Source organism: Falco rusticolus, chromosome 8 (genome assembly GCF_015220075.1).
Source record: "Falco rusticolus isolate bFalRus1 chromosome 8, bFalRus1.pri, whole genome shotgun sequence".
Lineage (NCBI taxonomy): Eukaryota > Metazoa > Chordata > Aves > Falconiformes > Falconidae > Falco > Falco rusticolus.
The window spans coordinates 40,606,915-40,620,819 of NC_051194.1; the positions used below are offsets into that span (position 1 = coordinate 40,606,915).

Consider the following 13,905-nt stretch of genomic DNA (forward strand, 5'->3'; position numbering starts at 1 on the left):
AATAGATTGTGTTTAAAAGCTGTGGAAAAGCCTTGATTTCTGTTACAGAGATGAGGACAAGGGGCCGAGCAGCCTTTCCCTCCCAAAATCCACTTTTATATAGTGTGACAGTTCATCCTTTCCAAATATGCTTGGAAAAAAAGACACCTAAAGTTAAGGTTAGAATATAAAATAGAATTAATCCTGCATTAAACTTAGTTGGAAAGAGATAAAGCTGCCAGCACATGGGGAGTGCTTCACAGTTCTACCTTTGTAACCATTAGTAAGAAATACAAAGATTACAAATTCATGTAATCTCTGGGTTCTGGAGGATCAACGTGAACTCAGACAATGAGCTAATATTTAATCACAAACTAAAAACCAACCCCACATAATGAGTTTTAGAGAGTTTGGTCTGGTGCTTTGAGGGCCAACAGACTGCTCAAAAAAACAGAAACTGTATCTTAAGAATGGTAGAAAAGTCAGTATATGACTTCGCATTGTTATCACAGGCACCCTTCTGACACAATTTGAGTAAGAAACAATTCTGAAGATGGCCCTAATTTTTTGCACAAGCCTAAAATATCTGAAAATATTTAGTGATTTGTTAACATGAGTGTTAATACAATATAAGCAGGAGCACACTCAATTCATTTTGTTGAGTGAGCAACTCAAGTGGAATTGAAGATTTTAAGAAGGAGGAAATTATAACATTAAGAATCTGAAGCCTGAAGTCCTAAAAATGTGCAACTGTGGGGAAATCTTTGAATGGATAAACAAGTCTTCCCCCAAAAATGCACATTACTACATGGAACAGCATTCCTTGGCTCAAATTAACAAGTTTCATTGACCACAGAAATCTTCCATGTCCACGGACTACTTTCATGGGTTCTGTTACAAGTGGCATACATTTACTAAAGGTAAGTTTGTGCTTCCATAGGAAAAAAAACTTAGGAAAACACAAACTGGAAAAAAATGGGTATCACTTGTTTAAGTTAAAAATGATCTTGACAATCAATCTTACATCAAAGCTGTACATATGGGAACTAAAAATCTCATGAACAGAGAGAGAGAATAGAGGAGAGATGAAGGAAGGCATGGTTTTCAACAACGTAAAGTCTGGAGGATCAGGTTCATTGAGTCTATAGCAACTGTGTTGGACTTGGATGGTTAAATCATTTTAAAGAGAGGACACTACACTCATTTTAGGGACAGGTCTGAAATACAATTGGGAGAATACTGGAACGTATGTTAATCCTTCTTGTGATGCCTGAAGTACATTAGAAGCTCTTTACAAAAAAATGGTACCTCCATACATAGAACAGTTTTAGTAGATGTAGGTCTTTCACTTATATCATCTCAGGAACCTGTAAACCTACCATGAGCTAGACAATATGGCTATACAAATGTCACTGCCACACCAGGAAAGAAGCTGTTTAGCACTCGAGCTACCACTCTGCTGTCACAGTCACGCTGCTATTCTAGCTGGCCTATGTATCTCTACATTGCTGGCGGTACACACAGATATTCGCTAGTTGACTTTATCTGGGCTGTAAATACAATCGTTCTCCTTCTGGCTTCAGTTTGCTAGATAGAAAGATGAGAACTGTGTTTTTTATTAACCATTCTTATTCAGTAGTTCTTTATCTTTCATATTTACACATTAGTTTACATCCTAAAGAACAGAGAATTAAATTCAACTTTCCATTTAAAGGGGCCAGTTTTCCAATCATTTCACACAGTTACTTCAGTAACTACAGCTGAACTCAGTTGCATACCATTTGATGAGACAGAACTTTGTCTGAGCACTGACTCAAATGTTTTATATTAAGTTTAAGGTCAAAAACTTATGAGAATTTAGGTGACTCATATCTCCACAGCATTTAGACCTCACCATCTCTAAAACATTCCTTACAGATTCCCAGGTTTTTAAATCTCTGTTCAAAATGCCAACAGAGTAGATTTTATGTGTGCATCTATATATCTTCCCATACAAAGTCATTTGCTATCTGCTCTGAACAGCACAGAAATGTAGTTACCTCACTGATTTTACCTGTGGGGTGGGGGGAAGAGAAGAGACAATTCTCAGAAAATTCACTCTGACAGCAACTGTAACAACTTTTCTAACAAAGAAAATAGGCAGAGCTTTTCAATGCTTCTACTAATCTTAGCTAAGAATACACAACTCTGCAAAATCTGAGCTTTTGAAATTATTATTATTATCGTTATTATTATAGTTGTTGTTGTTGTTGTTGTTGTTATTATTATTATTATTATTTACTGGTTTATTATCAAAGCACTCCTCTAGGATCAAGGACAATAAACTAATTACACTAAAGAACTTCCAAGAAACTAAGCTGACTGAAAATATAAATTAGACACCAGTTACCAACTTGCAAGACATGTATCTGCTCTTTCTGTACTTTAGAGCAAGAGATAAGCTGTCGGTTTTGTACCAGATCCTGAAACAAGCTGGTTACCGCTGCAGCTCACATCATCTCCTGAGCCCTTTCCACAGCCACCTGTACACCCTCAAAAAAGACGACCGACAAGACTGAACACTGGTAATACTCAGCTGGAAGAGAGGAGAGGGACACCAGCCCATTACCTCTGCTATTCTAAATACCCATCCAAAAGCTAATCCCGTCCCCTGGCAATGCAATATCATCTTACGTAAACGTTGGAGGCATTTCTGTTTCAGCAGTGACCAGACGATACTGTTCACCAGAGTAAAACACCTCCCCAGTCGCTTCGTCTCAGCCAAGCACTCCCAAATTCAGATCTCGGAGAGAGCAGAATAATAACTGAAGACATAACGTTTCCTGAGCAATGGTCTGACACCAGGTTCCTTCGCTGACACCAACATCGTGACACCTCCTGAGCGGCGGCCACCACCTCTCTGGCAGTGACCTCTGCGGGACAGAGGTGGCAGGATGCAGCCCGCCGCCATGCCTCGGGCCCCAGGCCCTCCCGCCCTGCTCCGCGCTGGCCAAAACATAGCAGGTGAGGCTAATTTTTCTGGAGTCACATCAACTTGGAAGCAGACTGCCAAGTACATGATGATCTTACCCCACGGACAGGAAAAGCTCACAAAGTCAAATATTTGAAGTCATCTCTACAGAACAAATGACAAAGGTTTTAACACTTATAATCTGAACCACTTCTACTAAACTGGGATTTGTAGATCAACTTGCTGATATAGTTTTTAACGCACCAGCATATAGCTACAGCAGGACACCGCAAAAAGAGGGTTACAGCAGCCAGAGTTAGAACAAGGCTTCAGCAATAACTTCCCTGTCAGCTGCTGCGGGTCAGGGACTACCAGCGCCTCTGGGAGGAGGGCACGAACACCCGGGACCCCTGCTGCTGGCTGACACCCCGGGCACAGCACCTCAACAACACATTTCCACGGACAAATCCTGCCAGCAGGCATTTATTTCTCTTTGAAACTGAAGCAGTTGTGGTGATCAGTAAAGGAAATCCATCGGCCAGACAGCCAAGAAACGCTCTTCAAATCTTTCTCTGTGATATTCAGGCTAAGGTCTGGACAATTTCACTGCAAAAAGACCACTTCACGGCACAGGTGGTAATGTGCAAAAAGATAAAATAATAAATACGTAAACACAAGTAAACTTCCATAGCGTCTTGCATGTGAAGAGTCTGATTTGCTAATCTTGCCAGAACAACTGTAAGTGACTGGCAATTTCCAGTTTGGAGCATCCAAGCAAGGATAGGATTTTTCAGGCAAAAGAAGAGCAGCACTGTCCAGAAAAAAAATAATCTAATGGCTCAAAATCGACAAAAACCAAAGCACTCAAACTCTTAGTCACTTGTGACTGTTGCGGTCCTGTTCATTGGGTTGGCTTTGGGGTTGTTTTTTTTTATAAATTCAAACACCCTTTCCATGTTAAGAAGCAGAGCAAGTTTCACTGGAATGCAAACTTCACAGTTACGGATTTCCCACAGGTCGCCAGGACTGACACAGTGTCAGACAAATCAATCAAAACTGTCGGGTACCAGGGTGCACATTTTTTCATTAATCCTAACAGAAAGAAATATCAGCAATATTGCAACTAACTGTCAGAGGAAATGAGTCAAAATATACTTATGGGAAAAATTAAGGAAGTATTCATTGGATTACTATAGTGAATTATTAGAACCATCTACTCAAGACAACTAAATCAGACATCAAATTTCATTAGCAAAATTAATTTACATGACTTCACATTCTCTTTTCTCCCCTCCTACCTAGATATCATATCCATAAGACAGCAGACAGAAGTTTTGAAAAATCTGGTGTTTATTTTAAAGCAATCACCTAAAAACTAAAGATTAATTAAAAGTTATTGATTAAGCATATGTAAGACCTTCTAAAAAGGGGGGGGGGGGAAAGTGTTTTCCAGTAAGCGTGTATGTTTGTGTCATGGCTGTAATGAAACATGCATTAAGTATGAAACATATGGTTTCCATTTTGCTGCCCTGGAATCCATCCAAAGACATTTTATGTTGTTAGCTTAACTGTTCTCCTCAGCTGAGGAGCTGTGGAAAATATCTCATCTGAAAAAAATCTCTACCTAATGGATAGCTATAAAAGATTTGCTAGATCTGCAGCAGACTGCTTTATTAAAAAAAGCCTCTGAGATTATTAATTAATTACTAGATTATTACTTTTTATATATCAGAATAAAATTTTCAAACTGAAAAATCTGCTTTAAGAGGTACCACAAAAATATTAACAGATTATGATGGTAATATTTTCTTTATTTAATAAAATTGTACTGGTGTTTATGGCACTCTATTGGACCCAGGCCATCTGACCTAACACATGACAAAATCATTACTAATGTATCATCCCCTTGATTTTATAGATTTGAGAAACTTATCTTATGCCAAAAAAGCACTGCTCTGAAGATCACTTCTGGCTCATAAGCTGATTCAGAGGCAAGGATCAGTAAAAATGCGAGAAAAAGAAGAAAGATCATATTTATTTTTAATAACGCTTGGGTTTGCCCTGATGCAGAAATAGGTTGTCAAAGGGTTGGCTAAGAATTTCAAGACATCTATCATGAATACCCAGATTTAAGTTTTACTTACCTTAACAGAAAATATACTAGAAAGGCTGAAGACAAAGTCATAAGGTTAAATTTTGCCATGCTGTGCTTAAAAATTCATCCCCAAATTGCAAGGCTGCTAACCTCAGTAACAGTCAATGTATAAAACCTTTCATACTTTTGTGCTGTAAATTACTTCGGCTATTGACTTGTTCCAGGAATTCATGTTGTATTAAAACCGTTAAGCCTGCTGTAGTTCTTACAATCTATTGCTAATCTTCCTTCTGTGAAGCCAATGGAATAGCAGTATCATGAATACATTGATAAATCCAACCAGATCAGTTTGGAGACTTTACAATACTATGTTTCTTTATTTCATTAGTGGAGATGTTTTAGGATATGGCAGTTAAAAGTCCCCATTTTGTTACTTTAATATATCATGTGGCTTGAGGACTGTGCTGTCTGTAAAGGGTCTGCAACTTGAAAATTCACATTGCCAACACTCTGCTAATGTGCAAACTTGTGCATGTTCATAAGCCATTGCAAAAGTTAGTCAGTTATTTTAACACACCTTTGCCATCTGTGCCTGGACTCCACTAGCCTTTAAAGCAGAAACCGCCTTCTGAGCAGCTGCTGGGCTGTCAAAGTCAACAAAACCGTAACCTGAAATACAAAACTTATTTCATTAATGAGACAGCAACCAGCTTATAATCAAACAGTTCACATGCTACTAGCAGCTATTTAATACAATTTTCCTGATGGTGAAGATGGCCAGCTTGACCTCTAGAGTTCTTCATGTGGTCCCAAAAATCCAATCTACCAAAATCCTTCAACCTTGAACTGGTGGGGACCTACCCTAGCGGAACAAATCAATTTCCATGCCCACTCGTTATCAGGACTTTGTCCAAATTGCTAACAAGTAGTATGGTGCTTTGCTTCGTGTTATCTGGTATGTATCTTCTAAGAACAAATGTGACATCATCAGCTTATTTCATAGAGATCACCAAGTAAAGCATAATCTTTTAATTTTTCAAAACTAAATTCTTAGTCCAGTTCGAATAAGTGTGAATAAGCCTTTAAGTTACACATAATTTACTTAAAAGTGGGAGAGGAATTTAGTTTAAAAGACACATATCTACTGCATCATAACCCAATTCTTGGTGAATTAGTTACTTCATTGTATAAACATAAAAGACAGTTAGATTTAAAAAGTGATTAAAAACACAGCTTCACTGAAAGCAAGTGAGTTTTTCCCCATTACTGTTACTGAAACCAGAATGTAAACAACATTGTCCTGAAAGCATTTCCTATGCCATATAATACCATCTTTAAATGTCAAAGTAAACTCAAAGTTAATTATAACTATTTCCATATATTTGCAATAACTTCTTTTCTTATTCTGAACAGCAACATACAGGTAATGGATTCCAGGACATCTGAACAGCAATATATCTTGGCCTTTACAGACACTGACCTTACAAGGCTAAGATTTCTAATGCAACCTGGGAGCTGGATGCTCAAGTCTCATCGAAAGGCAGTCAGAGTTTGGAAGCTACTTCCCCTACATGTTATTGCAAACCTCATTCTGAATTTTTCAACCCCTTTCCTTCCCACCAGTGAACCACCTCAAATATTAATGAAAACCCTCCCCAATGTCTAAGCTGGGTTAAAAGACAACAAACCAACCCCGCAACAATTAAAAAACCCCAAAGCACTAAAGGAGTAGAAAATGGAATTATTTCTTCAGAAGGTAATAGTATTCTTTTACAATATGTGTATACTGAGGACAAAAAGTCTGTGTAAAGATATAACTGAACCAGCTTTAAAGTCCTTAACTTCGGAAAAACAACTCGAGCAGCCTTGTACATCAGTGCAAGCTTATTTAACCTGCCAAGAAGCTGAAGAAAGCTGCATATTGTTCCGTGTAACACGTGGTGTTGTGGACTTAAATCCTGACATGAAACAGAGTAAATTAGCTCATATCAAGTTTTGTGCTGCCAAGGCAAAACTAACTTTCCTCACCCAAAACTAGCTTTTCATGCCCATGTCAGCCTAGGTTATCAACACCACCACACTGCAGGGTGCAATACAGACAAAGTTACATACTGATACCAAGCATGCCATGAAAGCTGGCTTTGCCATCTTCTAGATGATACATAAACTCAATTGCTCCTTGTTCCAGTTAGTTTAAATCCCATGGTATGGTTTGGTGGGGGTTTTCTTTGGCAAGAGCCAGAGATGCTGTCAGTCTTTTGGTTAAATTCCAGTTAGATATCTACATTCTGCCTACTTATATTCCTACTGCAATTTCAATGACATGCAGTGAGCTTCCCCACAGCCTTAACTTGCTGTATATTGTTATAGCACACGGTTAGTTACTGCTTTTCACCAGTGAGATTTAAAAACTGTATTGGAAAAGTCAGCTTAAGTCTCTTAAAACATTTAAATGACTGTACTGTATCACTGACAGAGCTACTGAAGTCTTTAGGAACTTGGGGAATGGACAGACTAAATCAGTTGAGTGCTGTCATAGGTATTAATTAATTGAAATAACTGAAAAGGGCATCTCCTCTTTCCTAGGCACAATATACGCAGGTGACTTCTGCATACAAGCTAAGAAGAAATTTTCTAAAAATTTCGGTTTCTGAACTGTCAGCACCCCTTTAAATGCTCAAGGTGGGGAGCCAAGAAGCCATGCACCTGCACTGATTCCAAGTTCTGCACAAAAACTGTCTTTATTAATAATGAATTCTTCTCTCTTGCCTCTGCTTATCAGCTTTATGCTCATTCATGACCTTTGTGCTTATTAACATTGCTAAATCAGCTGACTTAATTCTTCACTTTGCGTAGAAATTATCCTCTTAATTGTAAAAAAGAAAGTCTGAAATCTGGTATTTCAGTGTCTGCTACCACACCTTCTCCCACCATGCACACTGCTGGGATATTATCTCAGTGCCATTGCAATGAGTGACGAAAAATCAGGGAACTGATGGATCCAGCTTATCTAAAGGAGGTCTAATTTTTTTCCAGCTGCAATTACTTTGGTGAAAACGAACCCTCTCTTTGCTCCAAATACATTCAATAGCATATAACAAAACGCAATTAGAGTATTGGAACATATAATTAAGTGCTGCTTTAAACTACTCTAAGCAATGGAGCTGACTTCCACAATATGCAATTTTTTCAGATGCTTCATACAGTTGAATGGTCTTCTGTAAGCTTCCTTAGTTTCTCAAGGCAAAAGAGGAAAAGCTGCTTTTAACTCCATTTTTGTTTTTAAAATAGAGACAAATTGCCAGCCAGTACTGTGCATATCAGCTTCACTCCAGTTTGGCTGCACCACTGACACAGGCTGTCTGCCAGCTCTGACGGAAACAAATGTATTGAATACACTGACCATGGGCAAGAATAAGACTAGTTTAGGAATAACAATGGCAAAACAAACAAAAAAAAGTTAAACACTTAAGATACAACATTAGCATATTTTATAGAATCAGGACTTTCAGGCAAATGTAATGTAAAGGCAAATATACATACCTTTGCATTTGTTTGTCGTCTTATCCAAAATAGCCTTTGTGGATACAATTTTCCCATACCTAAAATGTATTACACATATGTAAGGAAAGTGAGAAAAGAACACCCTACTACAACAGATACCCAGTTCATATTATTTTATGTCCTATTACCCTTTAACGAAATGGAGTAATATATAACTATATAAGTATATAATGAAAACTCATACATAGATGGAAGTGAAGAAAAAGATCAACAATTTCAAGCATGATCTTGTTCTATTCTCCCAATGTCCTCAGTAGCACAGCAGAATCACAAAACAAGCAAGAGAAAAAGTGCTTTTAGAAAAGAATACAATTCAGTTAAAATCCTGGTGCATGTGAGAAACCACATTTTAGACCTAAGCTTGGACTCCCTCAGTATATATACCAGATAAAGCAGACAAGATGCCTTGTCAGTGCTTGGCTTGCTAACTAACATGGTACGGGTGAAAAACAAACAAACAAAATAAAACCCAAAAAAACCACCAATAATAAAAAACTTAGCTATCTCTTCCCCCCAACACTGACAAACACAGGAAGATTAAAAACTCTGTTCTGGAAGGTGACAAGTACAAGTCAGATTTATGAAAGCTGATCAGCAAAGGTGGTAAAAAATGTTCTGTATTTTTAAAATGGAAAATTGAAATGTAAACAATTTCAACTAAAACAAAAATGCCCCTTGAGAAATTTTCAGTTTTCTTTTTCTCATTGCCTGTTCCTCAGCTTCTCAATAACTGGGCAGCCCAGGTGCAAATCTGCTACACAGTCCAAAGGTGAGCACCCAGAGACCTAAGAGCAATTAAGCTTGGGAAACAAGTGGACAGCAACCCCTGCTACAGGAACAATTGCTGTTTCTGAAGTGCTCTGCAAAGTTTATCAGTATTAGGGGTTTTGATCAAATTTAGAGGAGAATTTGTTGCTGCTAATGAAAACTTGCAATTTTCCCTGGAAGTCAAATCCCAGTTTCAATTTAAGAAAAAGCAACTCCCTTGGCCAGCATCAGCAGCGGAATCAGAAATGGAGCACAGGTTTCCCAAGTACCTTACCACAACCTTCTCTGTTTGCTTGTGAACCACATTTGATACAGTGCTGTGAGTACACAGGAGAGAAACAATGCAACCTGAGTTTCTTTTCACATGAGACTATGTAACTATGTAACTTATTACATTATGTAATAAATTATTTATATATAATATAAAATAAATATATAAATTTTTATATATAATATAAAATAAATATATAAAAAATAAAACTAATGTAACTTATTACATTAACAGCCATACCTGAGCACTATGTGCTAAGAGGTTCTCTATCATTGTACAAGAACACAAAATGAACTGAAAATTATGACAAAAGTTATCAGCATGAGAAAGCAGAATCTGGGGAAGAATGGAATTTTGCCAGTTCCCTTGCTAAATGTAACTTGAAGAGAGCAAATATAATTTTAAAAAGTTATTATTTCAAAATACAACTCACTTTCTGCAGCAGCTGTATTAGTCTTAAACTATTTCAAAATATGTATGAAGCCTAATAAATAAAATTAAGCTTAGTTAAGAGTACTCACTTGCAAAGTGATAGTTATTCAAGGATGAAGCCTATTTACAAAGTACTTTCCCCCTATAGAACATTTAAATACACGTTTCAGTGTAGTTACCACTCTCTGTGACCAGTTTTAAGCACCTTCTGTTTATTCAATGACTTATTATGTGACTTCAAACAGTGGCAAGGGGGTAAATCTGGGACACTAGCCACTAAGTGTTGGCTTCCTTATTGTATCTGAAATCGTGAGCATCTACACTAATATAAAATAGAACTATCCATCTATAGCATTAAAACGTACAAGCAACAATGAAAATCAGGGCATACCTAAATATACCATACTAGAAGCTGTAATAAAACAATAGAAATTAGAAATAGAAATAGTAGTTGGAGCAGGTGCTTCCCTATTAGTGCCACTTATTTTCCAAATACATCATTCCATTTAGAAATCTCTACAGTCCATAAGTCAAAACTTCTTAAACTTTCTCTAGAATTTTTCTGAGTGCAGAGTAAGAGCACACATTACAAATGAGAGAGGCAAACTTCAGGGACAGAGCTCTTCAAGATCCGCTGAACTCTTGTGGCCCAAGTTGACTGCACTCAGCATTACATTTAACAGCCCGCATTCTCCATATCCTATCAGCTTCCCTAAGCTTCTTAAAGTGAAGGGCTGCATAACCTTTTGGGGGAAAAAAGTCTTTGAAGGATGATCTTGTCCCTGCTGCTGCTTCAGTTCTTGAAAGCGTAGCAAGTGGCAGTAGTAAAAAACTACAGGGCTGGGTATCTATGTAAGCACAGTAACTGCAACCCTCAGCCAGTTTGGTCACGGAGGGGAGTCAGGGGCTGGCTATGGACTGTGCTGGCCCACCTATGCTGATGCACACCAGCCCATAAAAAGGTGTCTGCATGTCTGTTCAGGGACCATCTTCCACTGTGCAAGACCACCTGTGATTTAGTTCACTGTCCTAGATAGCACAGCTCCTGCAAAGAACTAACTGCCACAGAAGACTGCCAAGAAGTTTCAGAAGTGTGAGTCTAAGAATGATTTGGAGAACCAGTGCCACAATAGCAGCTATCACCAGGATTTCTCCTACGATTTTCCCTGTGAATACTCCTCCCAAGTACTAGCTCCCACAGATGCCATGAAGCACAGAAATGCACTTACTCCATCTGAGCCTGGGCAGAGGGATATATCCCCTCCTTGCTCCCACCACGTGGCAGAGCACATCTCTCATGGTTGGCAGAATCACTTCTACAATGACTGGTGATTGCTCTTTCCCTCTCCTCTGAAGCAATTTTAAAAAATATGCTTTCTTTTGTATTAAATTCAAATCTTGAGAAATTACTGCTGATCTGGCTGATGACAAACAACTAGGTATTCCTTATTAAGTAGGCTATTTTTCTCCCAGAATTAATATTAAATGAATGTTCAGAAGCAATAGCCTCTTTTTTTTTTTTTTTCCTTTTTTACTTAGTGCTATTAAAACATTCGCTGTTTGGTCTTGAATTACCTTTGTAGATAGCAAGATGTTTTCAGCTTTGCATCTCTTTTCTATACCGCACCAGTGTCAACTAACGTATTAAGGAAGAGAGGGCCTGGGTAAGAGGCAGGTAAATAATTGCCAGTGTGCACTGGTTATGGGATTAAAGGGGTATGTTCAGTTACAAATCTGTGCACCAGTGCACAAGCTATCATTATAGTACAGAACACCAATACAAATGTATATTTGCATAGGAGATGAAGAAGAAACTTGTTCAAAAACCAAGTTAGGAAGATACTCAGTACTGCTGCTTAGTAGGATAATGCTCACCAATGCCCAGTACACACTCTGTGCCGAAATGAAAGGGTAACCCACACCTACCCACCAAAGAAGATCTACTGCCAGGCAAGGTGAAGGTCTAAACACAGCACTATACCTTTGTCTTAGAAACTTTTGAAGTGGAAGACTTGAAGTGAAGCATCACCATATACCTTTTAAAAATCATATTGTACAGCAACACAGTCAAACACAGTGCAAATCATCACACTAACAGATTTATTACAAATAGCTAGGAATACTTGCAACATTCAAAATACCTCTGATGTTGAAAGAAATGGGTCCTTAAAAAACTAAGGACATGGATCAAACTGAACCACTGTTTACTTTTCTCGCTTTGTACATCTGCTAAGATAACATACTTGCAAATGTGAGGGCGATAAGATGCCATCATGAGAATGACAAAGAATGGCGAATGAAGTGGCTTGAAGTCTCTGCCACAAGTGCTATTTTGAGTGTTGAAAGAACTTAACTGTTTGTGCATTAGGGGAGGTAGCAACAACAGGCAGTGAGAGGCTTGACAGGGGCTGTCTGGAATGAACTGTTCAAGTCTTTGCCCACAATAGCTCAACATCAAGCTCACAGTGCTTCCACGTGCAGTACTGTCAAACCCTCTTCCAGCTTGTCCTGTGAAAGGTTTCTCTATCCCCTGACGCTGACTTGGAAACTAACACACCAGAAGTATCTCTGCCACCGTGGAAAGTCCTTGCCTTTTAGAGCTGCTTAGGGCCTCCATTCTGACCTGTCCAGAACTTTGTGTTGAAGATGGACAGTGCTCTCCCTTTGCCTAAGTCCATTTCAGCTGTAAAAGAGCATTCCCAGAGATCCTGCTGTTACACCTTGCATTGCTGCAGTGCTGTCAGAACTCCTCTGCTATGCAGGAACAACACTACATATCTTTTGTGTTTATTCTAGATTAATTTTTACATCTTAGCATCTTATTGCTGCCCTTCATGGAATGCTCTTTATTTCTAAGAGCCAGAATCACGTGGTAAAACCAGGCATGGATTTCTAACATAGAAGTGGCTTTGAGTACATGAAATCACTGTAAGGTGGAACTGTGAAATGAAAGAGAATTTGGCTGAACACAAAAATTTTGGCAGGGAGCCAATACTCTCACCAGGTGACCCAAAGAAAAGAGACAGCACAACAAATGGGCAGATCCAGCAAGGAGGGTGGCCATGTGGGAGAGCAGATCAGTTAATCCTAAAATATGTTGCAGCTGCTGAATGGATCCACATCAAAATAAATCTTACTTTAGACTAGGGTAAATAACTAGAACAAAATGGATAAAGAAAATACTTCCAAAGCAAGTCCTGTATATTAACGGTAACACTAAAGAGAACATGTATGTAGAGGTGCTTGGTCTGTACATAAGGTTTTAAATAAATAAAAAAATGAACTTTCTTATACAAACATGGCCTTATTCAGCGCACAACATGGTTAGTGGGCACCTTGCACGTGCTATAAATGCAGTAAACTCCTGCTTAAAAAGGAATAATATTATCCTTCAATATGACCCTAAAAAATGCATGTAACAAACACTGACTTTTGCAAATCAGTGATGTGCAACTTTTAAGACAGCATCCTCACCTCCCCAAACACAGAGTTTTCTATTTTGAACAGTACAACTCAGAACATTTACATGAAACTAACGGTCTTAACAGCCAAGACCACACCAGTCTATCTCACTTGTGGAGTATGTGGAAGCCCCAACCCATTCATCTCAACTGAGACCTGAAGAGAAGAAACCTGAGCAGTCCATGGAAAGGCCTCATCTAGGCTCAGCTTCTCTAGACCACCTGGTGCAAAAAGAGCAAAGAAAATTCCCTGTAACTGAGGAAAAGCATCAAGGGAGTTGTCAGCAAGACCTGACTTGGTACAGCTGGCTCCCATTCCTCACTACTATTCCAGTGTTCAGGGCTTTTCCAAGCCAACAGCACGGCCAAGGGAACATAATCAGCC

At 38.6% G+C, this 13,905-nt stretch overlaps 1 protein-coding gene across 3 annotated transcripts in view; it reads right to left on the reverse strand.

Moving 5' to 3' along the window:
- Positions 1-13,905, reverse strand: part of RBMS1 (RNA binding motif single stranded interacting protein 1) — a 148,856-nt gene that overhangs the window by 32,287 nt on the left and 102,664 nt on the right. For all 3 annotated transcript variants that reach the window (XM_037397012.1, XM_037397013.1, XM_037397014.1), the window contains exons 3-4: positions 8,568-8,626; positions 5,602-5,693 (exon numbers count right to left, since the gene is read on the reverse strand). In XM_037397012.1, the coding sequence (XP_037252909.1) occupies positions 5,602-5,693; positions 8,568-8,626 (151 nt within the window). The remainder of the gene's footprint in view (positions 1-5,601; positions 5,694-8,567; positions 8,627-13,905) is intronic.